This window comes from Xiphias gladius, chromosome 4 (assembly GCF_016859285.1).
Source record: "Xiphias gladius isolate SHS-SW01 ecotype Sanya breed wild chromosome 4, ASM1685928v1, whole genome shotgun sequence".
Lineage (NCBI taxonomy): Eukaryota > Metazoa > Chordata > Actinopteri > Istiophoriformes > Xiphiidae > Xiphias > Xiphias gladius.
The window spans coordinates 6,616,893-6,635,446 of record NC_053403.1 but is presented as its reverse complement, the minus strand read 5'-3'; the positions used below and the strand labels follow the sequence as shown (position 1 = coordinate 6,635,446).

The 18,554-nt window shown below is 42.8% G+C and overlaps 1 protein-coding gene across 1 annotated transcript; it reads left to right on the top strand.

Moving 5' to 3' along the window:
* The first annotated feature begins 7,828 nt into the window (after nt 1-7,828).
* On the top strand, nt 7,829-18,444 carry clu (clusterin). The gene is made up of 10 exons (XM_040125806.1): nt 7,829-7,912; nt 11,738-11,896; nt 12,473-12,621; nt 13,345-13,515; nt 13,948-14,118; nt 14,386-14,599; nt 15,369-15,509; nt 15,754-15,980; nt 16,772-16,959; nt 17,853-18,444. The coding sequence occupies exons 2-10, from the start codon at nt 11,782-11,784 to the stop codon at nt 17,863-17,865; spliced, it is 1,389 nt and encodes a 462-aa protein (XP_039981740.1). The 5' UTR covers nt 7,829-7,912; nt 11,738-11,781; the 3' UTR covers nt 17,866-18,444.
* The last annotated feature ends 110 nt before the right edge of the window (nt 18,445-18,554 follow it).

Genomic DNA, 18,554 nt, shown 5'->3' with positions numbered 1-18,554 from the left:
ATTGCATTGCATCGCCGTTGCCACCGTAATAAGCGCCAATAATTCCCTTTTTACTTCTACATCCCTGAATGGTTTTGAAGCCACATTCTTCTCTCCCTTCTTTCCCTTCAACAGAAAAGTAAAGGAAAGTTATTACAGCCCTGATGCTAACCTTTGTAAAAAAAAAAAAAAAAAAAATTAGGTTTCCATGAAGCAATTTAATGACCATTGTCGCTTGGCTGGTCTTTGATCACGAAGCCACCAGCCTTTGATTTGAATGTGAAGTTTCCTGATCAGCTTGGTTCATGCACATTCCAACACACTCGCACTCACGCACGTACACACAGAAACACAATTTCCCCTAAATTGATACCAGAATCATCCAAATGTTTGAAGTTCATCTGTGGCCTGTCAGCCACAGGTCATTCAGTGCCACCAATGGGACCAATTAAGCCTGGTGATTATTATGTTTTGTGTTAGAAGCCAGGAGAGCGTCTGATTCAGAGCTGTCTCTTTCCGTGTGTGTGTGTGTGTGTGTGTGTGTGTGTGTGTGTGTGTGTGTGTGTGTGTGTGTGTGTGTGTGTGTCTGTGTGTGTTGAAATGTTGAAATTCATGCCACTGGTTGAGGATTGGCTGCAGAGCTACATGGTTTCAGTTGAAAAGTTGGCCAAGTAAACACTAGAGGATCTTGGCACAGGATGCACTCACACTCGCTCACACACACACACACACACACACACACACATTCACACCAATCCTGCCTTACCAACAGTGGACTGTCAGGCTATGCCGACCAAGTGAGGACCACTATTTCTTGTCATTTTGAAAAAACAAAAAAGAAACACAAATTCTTCTTCTTTCATAGTACAAGTGCAAAACTGCTTTTGCAATATTCTTTTCAAAATTGTCAATAGAGGTCTTGCAGCACTGGCCAATGTCTACCTATCAAAGGGGGACCTCTATAGCCTGCAGTGGAACTGGCTGTGGTGAACACAGAGACCCGAATACATACAAAAACATTGTATTTCAAAAATTGACCATTTAATTATATACACTATTTATTTTTTTTTAACCTTAAACATCTTGTTTTGACAAATATTCCAAAAAAATATATATATAAAAAATCATGCAGTGTAGTGAACCCCTTGACCTGAAAAAACTGTCTCAATAGTCCTCTGATTCTTTGAGCCATTTGGTCAGCGACATTTAAGTGGTGTTTCTAAGACCTTTTGTGTCCATCTTGTGTAATTAGGACTTCAAAATACACCAAGTTACCTGAGGATTGACCTCACAGCCTCAAAATTTACCTCGGGTGTTGGACTTATCATCTGTAGGGTAATACGGCAGGTTTCCTGCAGGCAGCATAGGCTGGAAGATCCTTTGTGCAGGAGGACATCAGAGGGACCAGCACATTTCTATATCAGTAGATCCACACAACAATTTAAGGTAAGGATAAAAAACGAAAAACTGGCACACAGAAGTACAACAGCTCTTGAGGGGAAAAATAATATTTGGTAACAGCTTGTGTACAACAATACAGGGTGGCGTTTCTATTGCAGAGTTAGACTTAGAAAAAAAACATCTCCCCAGTCCACCCAGTAACACATGACTGCGCTGTGCAAATTTTTTTCTAGCATGTTTATCCGGTCAAGGCTCTGGAACAATCTTAGTCTAAATTAGTTGGACCAAACTACTGCATGTGTTGTCCAGAACTCTTTATCTAAGGCCATGGTGTTCCCGTGGCTTCATTCTCATACTGGTAATTGATATCAGTAACTATAACAAACTCTCAAGATTAGTGAGAATGCTACTTGCAGCCTCTATTAAAAAATTTTTTTTATATATATTGCATGTGTGTGATGAGGAGCATCTTTCAGGAACTTTCCTACTGTGAGGGACTTTAGTAAGAGAGCAGTAAGGCTGTAAACATTCCAACATTCCCAACCTCTGCCTTCTGACAGCAATTTGCTCTTTTGCAACAACATCCATCTTGGTTTGATGAAGCCCCATCCGGAGTACGCTGTGATGCATACGAGTCTCCAGAAAGAGAGACAGCAAGGGGCGTAAAAAAAAGGAGCAAATGACAGCCACAAAAAGTCCTTTAAATACTGTCACATTTCCGTGCAGTGTTTTGAACTGACAGAAACTTTGTTTAATAGCTGAAATCAGCTAAAGCTGCCGTCACGCCAACAGCTGAGCCGCTGTTTAATGACTAGAATTTTATAAGCAGGGGCCATACTGGAAGGAGTATAGAGGAAATTTTTTTTGTTTACTTACTATTTTTTTTACTCGCGTTTATAACTCCAGCATTTTCACCATCATTATTATCTTAACACAAATGTTCTGGTCACTGTTCTTTATTTTGTTTAGATCCAGTGTGACGCTCTAAACAGGCTCAAATTGACGAGTTTTGTTTACATGCCTTTTAACTGGGTTATGATGATAGATATATATGTATAGGATATAAATAACATGCAGTGGAGACAATTAAAAAGTAATAGTACAGTTCATCATGGGACTTAGATACAGTTCAACAACCCTGTTTTTTTTGTTTTTGTTTTATTTTGTCATTAAATATTTATTAAATGCCGATTTCATTGTGCTTTGTGCAATATCCGTTGTTACTGTGTCAGCGCGAAGCTCAAACAGGTGACAAGATGGTGCGTAGAGCTGGGGAGGAACCTAAAACCCCTTCGACGCAAGTGCTGCAGCATAAGTCATGCACGCGGGCTGAGCGCGAGCCGAAGTTTTCTGCCTCTTCGTCTTTCACTACAGCTGCAGGGTGTATGAACCCGCCCCACTCTTGCACCCATCAGGCCAGGGAGGGCAACAGAGGCTCGGCTGCATGCAGATCATAAGAAACCTGGATACTGTTTGGATCATGTCTACAAGCATCTGAAAAGGCAGGTTTCCTGTATACATTTCATATACAGATTGAGATCAAAACACCCGTGTGCATGTCAACGTACTCCAAAGAACAAAGGTGAATTTGAGAATTTTAAGGTAGAGCCAGAGGACATATGAAATGCAGGTAACCATGGCAACAATGCTCTTGATTCATGCAGCTCCACCGGTTAACTGTCACTGGTTAACCACAAAGATTGCTAGTCTTCACCAGCATCTAGTAAGTGTTCAACATATAGAGTAAAACGCAGTACCTGAATCAGACAGTGTTTAGGCTTCAAGGGGGGAGTGTATAAGAATGAAGTTCCTGCCACCTAGTGTCACATTCGACTCTTACACCGACAGCCAAATGCGCCACAAACCATCGACACGTTCAGAGGACTACATTTCGTCGACAGTGACCTGTAAAGGTATATGAACAGGAGCTGAAGTTTGAAACCTCAGTTCTTATGATGAAATTATGGAAACACTTGTCATGAGATTAAACTCTGAAAGTATGGTTGGATATGCCTAAACTTACCACAAGGCCAAAAAACAGTGTGGTCAGGCCCACAAAATGTACTAACTTATTGCATTTTTATGAAAGAGATGACCATTAACTTGACTTAAATTAAGTTGAAAATCACTGAGGACTCTCTCGGCTAAGTGTCACAGTGCTGTCAAAGTGTCAAGGTGTTACTGTGGCGTCACAGGGATGTCACCTGACAGGTGAAGCCAAACCAGAAAATGAACCGGACTTGGACCAGGATAGTGTGGAAGTACGAGTTTCCATGGTGATTGATGTCAGCCTGATTTAAACCTCCTACATGAGTCAGAATGAATGAAAAATTGGTAGTCTGGTTTGGAAACATCCTGCTGATGTGAGCAATATTTGATCACTGCAATAAAATTTGTTTTGTTTGTATCGATTATATCGCTTTGCTGTTTTTGCAGAGAACGAACCCGACTTGGACCAGGATAGTATGGAAGTGTCTCAGGGAGTCAAAGGGTTTTATCGCCGCGATGCGTCCAGTGTCCAAAGGAAAGAGTCAAAGCTCAAAGAAATAAAGCTCGAGTGTTCCTGGTCAAATAGCTCATGTTGTTGTTGATTTGAAGTCTTGGGTTCAATTCTCAGGAACTGCACTGAAAGTAAACACTCAATGGCTCTAACAAATATTGGTTAACTGTCTGTTTACAACTCTCTTAGGGTGTTAGGGGAGTGCTTGGAAGTTTTCAGGATGTGGATTTGATCCCTGTTAGGCTCAGTGAATTTTGAAGTGCAACACCCAAAGACTCAAATGCTCAGAAACGTCTTAAGTTTTGGGGTGGTGGGTTCAATCCCTGCTGAATGTCGAAGTCCAACACCAAGATGAAGGACTGAAGGACTCCAGGAATTGCTCCTCAAGTGTCTCTGATCAAAGGACTGCTTGGAAGTTCTGAGTGTGTGAGTTCGATGCTTATGAGGGCCAGTGAATTTTTAAGTCCAACACCCAAAGGGAAGACTGAAAAGTGCTCAGGGGGGGAAGCTCCCGCTGCGATCAGTAGCAGGGTGGGTTGGCTTGTGAATAAAGCGCCAGTGGTACACACTTGGTCAGCGTAGTCCGACAGTGCACTGTTGGTAAGGTAGGAATGTGTGTGTGTGTGTGTGTGTGTGTGTGTGTGTGTGTGTGTGTGTGTGTGTGTGTGTGTGTGTGTGTGTGTGTGTGTGTGTGAATGGAATATTACTGGAACATTAACATCACATCTCCCTGTGATGATATAGCCCTCAGATGCTATTTATTAGTATTAAAGAGTCATGGTTTTGTTTAAGGACCCTTTCGCAGTAATAATACTCTATTTGACAGGTACTTGATTCATACTTGACTCACCTACTTAACAACCCTGTTTTATGTGTGTGTGTGTGTGTGCGTGTGTTTTCATGAGTGTATGTTCATGTTTTAACCCTTCTGCACTCCTCCCACTGCTGTTTTCAATTCCTCAAAGCTTCCTTGGTCACACTTAAAAATGTTGCTTGTTAGTACAAGCTCCTCGTTTTCAGTCAAAACAGCCACAAGCTCTGAGGCTTCATTGACCTTAAGAGTTTACGATCACCACATTTGGAGATAAATGGTTCTTCAGTGAGGCCACATGAAACAAGAAACGGTTTTGATATAGCTTTGGTATGTCTTTAATTCATTGCACTTAAGTATTTTTTAAGTTAATAAAAGTATTTTACGACGGACACAAACAACAGGCCTTTTTCCCAGCAGACATTTTAAAATGAGATAGAAGAAAAAGCATAGGTGTCATTAATAGCGATGGCTGCGGTACATTTCGGTGTCCCGGTTTCAGGGCCGGGATATTGTGCACAGCAGCTTACTGGGACCCCGAAACATAACAGAGCCGTCATTAATGTTATTAATTACACCTGTGTTTCTCTTGGTATCACAAGTCGGAATATCTGCTGGGAGAAAATGTATATAAAAATCCTGTTATCACTTTAAGAAAAATGTAAATGTTGAAGCAAAAGTGTTGACAGGGCTACATGTAATAATGCATAGGAATTTTATTCTGTAACCATGGATGGATGATGACACAGTGGGCACCTGGTCACGGACATGTAAAAGGCCCCCTCGCCTCTCCAACAAAAAACCAAGACCACGCTGCCATGTTTGTTGTTTTGCATCTCTTTGTGGTTGTTATGCTGCTCTTCGAGGACATTTTGTATCTCTTTGTGGATGTTTTGCGTCTCCTTGTGATGGTTTTGTGTTGTCTTGTGTCTCTGTGGAGGCTTTGCAGCTGTCTGTAGTTGTTCTGCGTCTCCTCCTTGTCGTTTCGCGTCTGTACCCTTTTTGCATGTCTTTGTGGTCATTTTATGTCTCCTTGGGGTGGTTTTGCGTCTCTTTGTGGTTGTTGTGTGTCTCTTCTGGGAGATTTTGGAGGTGAAGAGCCGGGGGGCCCTGCGACATCCTGGGCCCCCGGGTACTTTGCCTGTTTGGACCAGTTAGTAATCCATCCACGGCTGTAACAGCTGTATTAGGCTTGAATAATGCATTATGTAAATGCCAGGAGGTTCATAACAGTGCTTTCACTTCCACTGAACTGAGAAAGCTAGCACTGATTTAAAACAGTTTTATTAGTTTCAGGGCACTAAAGCAACACAGACATGCACAACAGAGCCACTCTCTCTACCATATTTATTATTAAATTTATTATTTAATATTTATTATTAATTAGAAATACTACAGTGTTTAGTGGTTTGCTTAAGGCATGCTATCAATGTTTAAACTGTGTTATTATCTGCATTTTGAATTTTGAAAAAGTAATTTTTGTTTTATTTCTTAGCTATATAATTTCTTTCTCTTTCTTTATGATTCTTTTGTGAAACTATGGGCCACATATAATCTGCCTAAATCATATACAGATAAAGAAAAACCTGAAAGTGAAGTTATTAAATGTTGAGTCACAGTCGGGATGAATCAAATGTTTGTCTTTCTGCTCAGCACCTCTGAGTGCTCCAGCCAATAAATTACAAAACTTCTGGAAAAGTCTTCGGGCTCAGGAGTGTCATGTCATGTAGAGTTAAACACCATATCAACAGGAAAACGGATTATTTTTTCAGAATAAAAGCTCAAGGTTTCGTTTATTTAAAAGTGGCGGGAAGGTAGAAGCTCTTCAGGAACAGTACACAGAAAAATCAATGAACTGTAGTGGACTTGATGGTTTTACAGCGAGTAAAGTAATTTCAAATGAAATATATAGCCCCTAAGTAAAATATTTCGTCACAATAAAAAAACTACACTAAGCTAAATTAAACTAAAATATTTATATACAGCACCTTTAATGTTTATTGTTCACCTTGATGTCAAAGATCGAGTATCCCTGCCGCTGGTACGCTCCTATGGGTCGTATTCAAGGGTAGGGATGAGCGACCGTTGTGGCTGCTTAGGTTGGAGGACTTGTGGGTGTTTCAACTGAAGCCTTTACTGAAGTAAAAGTACCAATAACATAGTGTAAAAATACTCCATTACAAGTAAAGGTCCCTTAAGTAAAATACACAAGCATTATCAGCTAAATATAGGTAAAGTATCAAAAGTAAAAGTACTTGTTTTGCAAAAAAAAACAAAAAACTGTCCTTTGTGACTAATATAATAAATTACATTATTAATACCTGATGCAACGATGCCTCAGCAGCATTTTACTGTTGTAGTTGCACAAGTTGAAGCTGGTTTTAACTACCTTATATACAATTAGCTAGTTTAGTGTTATCCACACTAAGTGACCATTCTGAGGGGTCGTGATGTGATTAATGGGAAAGGAAAGAAGAACAAACAAAGTTCTGCAACGTGAATCTGTTTTTTTTTTTTTCATCTTTCAGACTTTTCTCTAATCTTTGCTTTTGTGTGAAATGTCGGAGAGTCTCTTTAAGCCTAGATGGTCGTTTAAATAAAACCACTTGCAAGGTCAAGATCTTTGCCGGAGATGCTAACAACTCACTGACAAATGAAACCTGTGACAACGGGCCCCATCTGACACTACTTTATAGCCAGGGATCGCAAGCAGAAAGGTCGGAAAGCACCGGTTCAATCTATAACAATGTGTTGTATTTCATAAAGGGATCTTATGTTTTTAATGTAAATTGGCCAATAAGTAAAGCTGTCAAATAAATGTAGCGGAGTAACAAGTACAATAAGATCACTAATTAATTGGTTATATCTTAATTTAATCGGAAAATGGCAAACTAATTCTTTGACAGTTTTATGAGCCTTTAATGCCGACTGAGGTTTTACACACCACCCATGAGAAAATGCCAGCGCGTCCTCCCATATGCGTCGGACTTTTTTGGTCTCGACCTTGAAAGAAGCGGCCCCGACGGCGGCTTTATTTTGAAGGGCGCTGCAGGAAACCGTCTCCTCTGTCCCGCCAGCTCGACAGCGGCGGCGACACACGGCATGCCTGGCCAGTGAGTCACGTGTCTGCACCGTCCCCGTTATCCCCCCCGCTATAAATACCAGCAGCAGCGAGACGGAAGCAGCTTCAGACAGTCTGGAGTCTCAGGAAACAAGCAGAGGTAGGTCAAGAGGGGGGGGGGGGCTTTTATTTTTTTTTTTAAGAGTCTGCAGCTCGGCGATGCTCGGAGGAGAAAAGATGGTGATCTCTTCATGTGCAGTTTTTATGCTTTATAACAGTTGTGTCCTGACAAATTTGAACAGAATAGTGCATTTCCCAGGTTTGTCTTGTGAAGTGTCATATTGTAAACATTTCTAGCTCTGATCTGGCTTTAAAAATGTGTCATTAAATGATTATATATATATATATTTTGTTTTTTCTGAAATGTTGGCCCCCTGCAGTTGTTTTTCTTCCTGCAGAATTGCGGGCTTCATGGCTGACTGCTTGTAGGTGCTGTTTGTATTGCTTACTCATGGGTGTGACCTCCATCTTTGGATCAAAACAACTGGATTAGGGTAGAGGGCACCAGGACATTGTGGTCCGTTCACTTTTAATACCCTTGGGGCTTTAAACTTTGGCGCAGCAGCAGGTTTTACTGCAAAATAAGATTGATTTTATTTATTTATTTTTTGGCAATATTATCTCTGCCCAAACTAGATTTTAGGGATTTTAGAATTGGCCCTGAATTTAGCATGACTGCCTGGCAAGTGAATCCTCTGGGTGCAAAAATCCCCTAACCACCTAAAACTAGGCCAAAAGGAGGCCACATGTTCAAGTGTCCCATTTGTCGTGATCGGAGCCTGAATGATCCAGATTCATTAATTGCCCCTGCTTCTTTTTCCGGCATCGGGGAAAGACACTTGTGCAGATTTTTCCACCTCCGACGGGGAGAACGGGAGGGGAAAACAGCTGCGCAATTAGTGAAATACCAGTGAAAACAGGCATCAGCAGGGCGCAAGCTCCCTCACGACAACGGGTATCTCGGACGCGGCAGTTCAAGAGGATACGACGGGATAAGTTTTCCGTTGATCTACAGGGGGGGGGGTTCACATGTTACAGCGGCACAGAGACAAGCTAAAAGGCAACACGGTGCATAAAGAACTGGGTGAGTAGAGTGAATAAAGGTCAGATAAAATGAATAAAAGAAATGACATCAAGCTCTGTACAACATGTGCATGACAGCAACTTTAAACTGGGATGGGAAGATGCTGGCCAGGAAAAAAAAAGAAAAAAGAAACTGCTCCTTGATCTGCAGCGTAGTGGACAGGTGTTATCCTTAGCTCTGTATTTAATTTCAGGAAGCTGAAACCGAACTTTCTGGAAGGCCTTGCAGGCAACATCTGGACTGGAGGATGGTGGGATGGTTTGCAGTCTTTCGGTTGTGTAACCGGGATCCCTGCAGCTGCCGTTCGGCAAATAATGTAGCCCGGCATCTGCACCGCGAATTGTTTCACCGTAGCTCTCCTCTTCATTTTCACTCGTTTCACTTTTCCCCGTCTCCCGTTCTCTCCCCGTTTAACCCTCTCCGACTTTGTTTCTTCTCTCCTCCCCAGTGTTGCTCTCCTCTGAATAAACGACCTTACTGCGCGGGCGGCTGTAGTTTGCCGTACTCTGAGTGTCGAACTCACAAACGCATGAGGCTCATTTTCAGAGGAGGAAGTGGGACATATTTTTTTTTGTAGCTCCCAGGTGGGCGTCCAGTCCTGCTGGGTCTGGAACAGTTAGTGACGGTTTTTTTTTTGGTTTTTTTTTAGATTAAAATCATGCACAGAGATAAAGGGGAGCTTATACCATCAGCGCACTGAGTTAATCTGCAACGTGGTGGGAACAGATACCAGAAACTCTTTTGCACGTGTTGTGCGCAATAATGTTTGCTACTTGCTTCATCTCAAAGGTGAGAAGAAAAAAAAAAAACCCCATTGTCGAAACCCACCATTTCAAATCCTTGCAAGGTATTTCAGAGGTTTGCAATAACGCCAAATGTGTCAGGCTGAACTTTGGAGGGAAGCGTGTAGAAAATGACGTCCGAGACAGGTCAGACTGTGAACTCGCATCTGATCGGATGGTGCGGCCTTAAAAAAAACGCGAGGTCCTCAGGTTGATCGTTTCTCTCGGTGCTCCGTGAAGCCTCAGCGAAGGACCGGAGCGAGCAAACAACAGAGCACGGGATGTTTCTGGTACCGTCGGACGGTGGAATAAGATGAATATTGTGCGTCGGTTCTTTTTAAAAGTCAGGAATCTTTCTGTGTCGACTGCTTAAATTTATAGGAAAACTGATGCAAAACAACAAAACACCATGCCGTGCACACTGCATTTTGCTTGTTTCCATAGGAACAGGAGATGGTGGGCGAGCAGGTGACTGTGCACAAAAGTCCCTACAGGAGACGAACAAACGCTGTTTCTCTCTCCTCTGAAACAGGCAAAGATATCAACTTGGTGGAGATTGGATACATGTTATTCAAATCAGGCTTCATGTTCAAAATTCGTACCGATTGGAGAGTAAGAGAGTAGACGCCTCTAAAAGGTCAGCATCTCCTCACCTCGCCTGACCTATTGACCCGCCATATTGACCAACTTGCATCATTTGGCCGAAGCTACGTGGACACCCAGTCATGACACGTTTGTGTACTTTTGCTCTGGAGCAGTTTTGCTCACTTTAACATCTGTAGTTCGTTTTTTTGTTGTTGTTTTTTTTTTGGCCAGACGAATTGTAAAACAACGTTGCCTTTTAATACGTGATTTGTTTCGTGCTCGCACTGACATTTTACAGTGGCCGGTTTTTCAACGTGACCAGCACCCCCCTGCACAGAGCCAGGTCCCTGAGGAAATCTGAGTTTCTGACTTTGGTGCGGAAGAACCTGAACCTGATTATTTTTTTTTTGCATTGCTTTTGGCCGCGGGGCGTAATCGATCTCCAGGTGTTACTCATTCAATTCCTCCACTTTTTTTTTTTTTTGATGGGTCGTCGAGGGGCTTGAACCAGCGATTCTCTTCAAATAATGTCCCGCCTTTTCATCGAGACCCCGTCACTGGAAATTGTCTGGAGCTTTCGGGCGCGCTTTTGTGAACTTCATCAGCAAATGGAGTTTGCGAAGTAATCGTGGAAATGGCTTAGTCGCCGTGTGACCTGAGCGCGACACGTCACGTGATTAGAGACGGATGACAGCCGAACAATCTCCATGACAACGGGGCAAACAGGTTGTTTTTTTTTTTGGTTTTTTCACCGAAATACCGTTTTCAAGGCTGAAAAGTTTAAACGATGCCATTGCTGTGGAAGACAAAGGGCAGGTCGGCTGGTGCGTTTAGCGGGAAGGGCGGGATTATGTTGGGCTGCAGAAATAATGAACGGAGATGAAGAAGATTTGTCCTGCATGGAGGAGAGAGGGCGAGTCCATCCGTCCGATGGCTCTCTCTCTGTCTCGTGTGTGTGTGTGTGTGTGTGTGTGTGTGTGTGTGTGTGTGTGTGTGTGTGAGGAGGAGGGAGAAACATTTTTTCAGTCACGGTCGTTCTCTGTTGAATGTGTCACTGTTGAACAGCTGCATAAGCACACGTCGGAGTCAGAACTGGGGCCTGCGGCTCTCTTTACATAATGCTTTTCAATGGCCCCTGTCGGTCAAAGTCACAGGAAACGCTGATCCCACGTCGGCTTGGTGATAATGTCCCCGCCGGTGGTTGGGTCCAGTCGACCGGGCGTCACTTCGGATCTTTTTACGAGTATCGATTGGCGCAGTTCGTTCTGTGTTTTTGGCGCGTGGAAGGGCAGAAGAGTGCACGCGCATTTCCCGCTGCGTAGCTCTCCGACCGCTGTCTTTACGGCGCGCGTCGCCCCCCACTGGAGGCGGGGGGGGCGTTACATGCAACAGTGCAGCGCAGTCGAGAGCCGGAAGGCCGAACCTGCACGATCACGCCTGGTGGTGTTGTTCTTTTTTTTCTTTTTTTCTCCAGTTTGTTCTCATCGTTGCCCGCGAGCCCCGTGAGAGTCGGAGAGGATGTTAATGATGATGATGATGATGATGAAGAAGGGCTCCAAGCCTCTGGCTGCGGTGGCTCTCCTCCTGGCCTCGGCCAACTGTATCCTCCCGCCGTCGAAAGAGGATCTTACCCGTAAGTTTCCCCGCACCGACATCAGAAAGCTTTAAAGGGTCAGTTCAGCCAAATTACAAAAATAAGCCTTATGCATTTGTGTAGTTTTCATTTTTATGGTGACTTTTTTTTCCCCAATGAAATCTGTACAAACTGAAGTTTGTGGATTATCCAGAAACCAGGACATTGTTTCTTAAAAAAACACCCTTCCATTGGAACTTTCAAAAGTATTTTATAAACGAAATATCATTTACCTACATAATGTTTTGCACAGATAAAAACAAAGTTACATTAACTCAATGGCTATATATTAATATATATATATATTAGGAGAGGGGTCGATTGGCTCTTTTGCAAAAATGATAGAAAAATAACCTCAACTAAGTAACAGAGGTATTGATTGATGTTTCAATGTAAATGCTTAAAATATGAATTTGGGGATGTGGCGGTAGCAGGGGGCGCAGGGGACAGTAAGAACTGTCATGATATTACATAAAGTTTCAAAAATATTAAACATATAATTCTCACATGACTTTGTGGAAGGGATCGGTTTCGATCCGGCCTCGCCGTGAACCTGTGTTATGTTTCTCTTTGCAGAGCTCTCCCTTCAGGGAGAGAAGTATCTGGATAAACAGATTGAAAACGCCATTAACGGAGTGAAGGAGATGAAGGGTGTGATGCAGAAGTCTTCAGTGGACCACATGAAGTTTTTGGATGCCCTGGAGAAGACCAAGCAGCAGAAAGATGTTCGTTATAATAGCGATATTTGTGTCAGATATCAGCACTGATGCCAGAATGAGACAGTGTTTCTTTATACTGTAGAATTCCCCAATGTTAAATAGATTAAAAACGTATTTTTCATAAATAATTAGAGTAGGTGGTGAGATATGATCCGCTGAAAAAATGAATGGGCTTATTTTGTTCCAGTAGAGCAGTCTAACCATTGTAGAACAGTTGAAATGCTTTTTTCTGGCAAAGCAGAGTAAAACTAAAGTCACTGCAAAGTACAACATCCAGCGATGTTTGCCTCTTACAGCGCAACTAAAAGGAGGCAGATGTTGTATGTGTTATTTTAGTGAAAGTGAAATTGAAATGAGAAATACTGGCACGCAAGCAAAGCTTGACAAGTATCCTGACAGGATGCAGAAAAAACAAAAAACGGGAAACTGGGGGGAAAAATGTGTTGTTGTTTTTTTTAAAGACCATTGTTGGTGTCTGATCAGCGCTGACAACCACCGGCGGCATAGAACAAAAAAAAAAGCCAACATGGTGCTATCAAGTAGAATAGAGTGAGATTGGCAGTTAAACAGCTGCAGGGAGAAGCTTTTCTATATTAAAGGCAATTTTCAAACAAAGAAAAATCCTTTTCGTACTAAACTACAGATTTCGACCCCGAGGAAACATGAGGCAACGGTAACAAACCAGGAAAACCAGTTTGCCCCCTGAAGTCTTTCTCTGTTTCGCTCCAGGAAGCGATGCGTGCGGCTCAGGAGATGGAGGCCAAGCTGGAGCAGGAGGAGGAGGTTTGCAACGAGACCATGAAGGCTCTGTGGGAGGAGTGCAAGCCCTGTCTGAAGAACACCTGCGTTAAATACTACTCCAGGACATGCAGCAGTGGATCAGGACTGGTGGGACGCCAGGTGGGACACTCACTTGTACACACACACACACACACACTCATACTAGATGTTATATATTCATGTGATTATAATCCAGATATTAGCCGGGCAATGCCATCTTTTACAACGGAGATTTGTTTATTACTTGAGTATATTTTTACTCGAATAAAAGTTTCAGTGTTTTCTCCGACAAGAGTAAAATACTCAAAAAAAAACGTCAATACTTTGGAATTTCACTGACGTATAAATCATCAAATTTGATGATATCGTATGGCACAAAAATGTCGGTAATACTGGACTAGAAAAAAACAAATCACTATCGTCACAAAAAATTCCTGTTAGAAAGATTCAAAATGCAACATAAACGGTCTCTCCCACCACCCTTTGCTCTCCTTTCCACTTCTGATGAAATAGTAACCAAACACAAGTCCCCCTTCTGCGTTTCTCTTGCAGCTGGAGGAGGTGCTGAACCGAACGTCCCCCTTCTCCATCTGGATCAACGGCGAGAAACTGGACGTCCTGGAGCAGGAGGGACAGCGACAGAACACGGAGTTCAAGAACCTGGAGGAGAAATACACCGAGATGGCCGATGGCGTGGACAGCATATTTTCGGATAGTATGAAGGTACTGTTTACCCGCAGGTCAAGCAGGTAAGCGCCAGACTCGTGTGTTGAGTGGCGGTTGTACTGGCGGACCTGCCGAGGCAGTTCGCAGACCTCAAACCCTAGACCATGACACTGAACTAACCTTACCATTAAGGGAATACACTAATGTGCAACCAGAGTACACAGTATTAGCCCAATCGGGCAATCTGCTGTAAAGAGCAAAAATCTAATCTAATGAAAGAGGTACATGATCAGCTCTGTCCCTGTGTTCTTGGTGTTTCCTCAGGTGGCTGATCATGTCCACTACGACCCTCCGGTCTTCTTTCTTCCCGGTTTATTGGGACCCTACACGCACCGGAGCAGAGGCATTCGCTCCCTTTTCCACGACCCTTTCCACGGCTTCCAGAGTTTGTTTTCCCCCATGATGGGAATGGGCAGGAACTTCTTTGGATCTATGGGCTCCATGATGGACGTAGACGCTGACACTCTTCCCAGTGAGGGTACGATTTCTGACATCCTAAACTAAAATCCCAACTACAGATGCCCCGTTTACTTTATGCTTTCGTGGCATTTGCGGCAAGTTTGGTTGAGAAATCCAGTGCGCTCCGATGCAGAAGTCCGTTTTAATTGTCTTTTGACTATTCATCGTGACAAAACTGCACAACCGTCATTTTGTTCTAACATAGTTCTTTTTTGGGTTAACATTTTAATGGTGTCCTGTGCAGGCAATAGACAAAATACCTCAAAATACCTTATAAGAAGCCAAAACCATCTGTATAACAAAACTGTAAAAAAGCTGGAGCATTAGCTGACGCGTCAAGGGTAAAATGTTTCCCATTAAAGTCAAAAAAGCAACAACCAACTCACAAGTTAAATCTCAGGAAATATGATGGACAAATACATATTGAACTGCAAATTTGAATGTAGTGATTGAGTATTTAATTACCTAAACGTCCTTTTTGTAATGAAGTGTAAATGTTATTTTGTTTACATGCATCCATATGAATGCAGGGCTTTTTTTATGTTTTTTTTTTTTAAATATGGGGTTTTTACATAGTACTGTGCAAAAGGTTTAGGCACTAAAAGTAATGTGAAGATGCTTTCAAAAATAATACAATGAATAGCTTTTATTTATCATTTAACTTCGCACAAAGTTAGTTTCAAACATTCATGTAAAGTTAAAATAAACACTGAGTGCTGAATTGGGGGACAATGGGCGACAAAAACCTTTAAACACTTATTCCAAACTGTGTGTTTGTCTGGCTGCAGACGGCAGCGTGGACGAGGACGTGGTGATCACCAAACCGTTTGGCAACGGCAGGATGACCTGCAGAGAGATTCGCCGAAACTCCGCCGGCTGCCTCAAGTTCCGCGGGGAGTGTCAGAAGTGCAAAGACATCCAGCATGTCGGTACGATAACCCTCCGGTGAAATCTTACTATTAATGCAAAATGTAAACATGAAGACGAAAAAAAAGGTAGAATGATGGAGGTCGCAGTGATATGGACTTTGAAAACGAAAGTTGGAAGTCAAAAAGTTTGAAAAACGTGTGTAACATATAAGCAGCAAAGAGAAACGAGCCACACGGAAAAGTAAATAACACAATGGGAATAACACTGGAATGATAATTGAATAAACGATGCTGTCCTTCGCAGACTGCTCCGGGAAGAAACCCCTGGAGGGCCCCCTGAAGGAGGAGCTGGAGGAGGCTCTGGTGATGGCCGAGCGCTTCACTCAGCAGTACAACGCCCTCCTGAGGAGGTTCGAGGAGCAGATGTTCAACACTTCCTCCGTCCTGGACCTGTTCAACAGGCAGTTCGGCTGGGTGTCGTCTCTGGCAAACAGCACTAGCAGCAAGGACGGCATCTTCCGCCTTCAGACGGTGCGTGGGGCTGCTTCGCTGAACTGCACTGAAAAAAGCTTTCAGGATGAACTCAAACTTTCTCATATCGTTTCAACACCGTACGTGTGTTTGTGAGTAGTGTGGTTACCTCAAGTGACTGCATGGGTATTTGTTTGATTTATTAAGCGTCTCTTTGTGGAATACTTGTCGTCTGTGCAGCAAGTCCTTTATTCCAAGAGACATTTCTCTTTTGGGAGTCAATGTGAGCAACCATGAGCCTTACATTTAGCTTAGTTAGATTTCATTCTATTAGAGAAGCACTCAGAAACTATATAACGGGTTATGAAAGTTACGACAGTCATTCTAATGAACCCCAACCGGAGAATTAAATGCCAGTATCTGCCCTGCATATTTGCACACATTCAGTATATATCAGTCTGGTCTTGACATGTAAACGCAGATGTGTTTATGCAGAAGAACTGTCACGGTGCGCAGCAGGGCTGCATATGGCCATTACTGCTATTATTGGTTAATCATCTGGTCTATGAAATGACAGAAAATAGTGAAAATTGCCCATCAAAAATTCTCCAAAGATCACAGGGGATTTTATCAAATCGGTTGCTTTGTCCAACTGACGCACAACAAGGGAAAAGCGACAAATCCTGGCATTTTTAGTTTGAAAAAAATGACCTTAACGACTAACCAGCAATCAAAATAGCCGGGGATTATTTTTCTGTGAACTGACGAATCGGTTATTTGAGCAACTGTTCATGCCGTAACGTGCGGAGCAGCGAGTTGAACGAGTCGAACCTTCCTCCCCGCTGCTGCAGGTGATCTGCAGGGACACGGAGGAGAAGCCAGGCGAGGAGAAGCAGCCCGGAGAAACAAACGTGTCCGTGCAACTCTTCGACTCTCCTCCCATGAACTTCAGCGTGCCGGGCGACATCCCCTGGACCGACCCCAAGTTCTCCGAGGTGGTGGCCCAGGAGGCCCTGGACCGCTACAAGGGAACCACCGTGTGAGTGTCGGAACGGGGCTACAGCAGGCAAAGTAGACGCATTTAAAGGAAGAGTTCAACATTTCGGGAAATATGCTCTCGCCGCAGAGAGTTAGATGAGAAGACTGAAGCCACTGTCATGTCTTTACAGTAAATACGAAACTGCCGCTGGTTCCGGGCGTTATGCCAAGCTGAGCTAACCAGCTGCTGGCTTCAGCTTCATATTAACCATACAGTCTTTCTCATCTGACTTTCAGCGTGCGAAGAATCGTATTCCCCAGAATCTCAAATCATTCCTTTCAGTGTAAATGTGAGGTCCTGGTTCTTTTACAGAACCTTTTCTTCTTTCACTCCACTACATGTCAGAGGGAAATATGCTACTTTTTAAACTGCGTTACATTTATCTGACACTACTTTGTAGGATTTTATATGTAACGTAAGATAATCTCACGATCTGTCTCTAATATCACCTTTATCACCGCAGCTTTTATCCTTCTTTGTTCTTTCCTTACTTCCTTTTTTCTTTCCTCTGACTTTCTTCATCTGATCTTGAAACTTGAATATAAATATTACCTTGTCGTCTAACAACAACAAGTTAAGCTCTTTCATACGGAGTACTTTTTTGCTGCTAATACTTGTTTCCTTGGACCAGTGTTTTCAATGCAGCGGATTAGTTTTCCAAAGTGGTCATGGTACTTTTACTTTATGTGATTTGAATTTTAAAGTTATACTCAGTGGGATCGGTTTAGGGCTCTTCCCCAAATCCTGCTGTCTTTGTAGGGGACACAGCAGTTGGATCGCGGGGAATGTAAATGAACCTCATCTTACTTTCTAAGGAAGGTAGGATGTTTATGCATCACTGGCGACAGTCTCTGATCTCATTCTCTCTGTTTTGTTTTGTTTTTTTCCCCTAGTGTGGTCAAGTAAAGGCACGGTTGGATTTAAGCCCCGGCCTTCGCTGTCTGCTGACAAGAGAATGTTCTGGATTCATCAGAACATACCTGCAACCCTGATGACAAACACAACCCCCACCCCACCCCTCATCCTCCCCATGTCTTGTTTTTGCAAATGACACAGTTTAACATCAGAGATTTATATTGTTACATTAGAGCTCTTTATCCTGCTGTAAGAGAAGATGTTTAGTAGTTAACTGGCCTGACCCGTGTCTGTTGTGACTCCAACATAGGGCCTCATCGTGTGTGAGCTGGGCTTTTGCAAGAACAGGCCGTAGCACTTAAATGGTTTACGCTAGTTTCCGTTCAAAAGCCAAAACCGATGTAATCGACTGGGGTGAACGGTTTATTCCCTGAATCAAGCCTGTCTAACACATGTAGATTAAATGGATGTTTTCTCCGGTTCGGTTCAGTAAAACAAAGAATTGATTTGTTTGCAAATGAACGTGCAAAAATGATCATGATAATAATTCAGGATTGCTTTGAGCCTCTCTGTAAAACAGCATAGAAGTGAAGCTACACATAGAGATTTAATAAAACCTGCTCAAACCTATTCTGTCTCTTTGCAATTACTGTGAACTCTCCTTCTGAATTTGGGCTTCTTGAGATGACCTAAGCATTTAAGAGTAATTGACAATTGTTTAATAAAGCATTTCTTTGCTA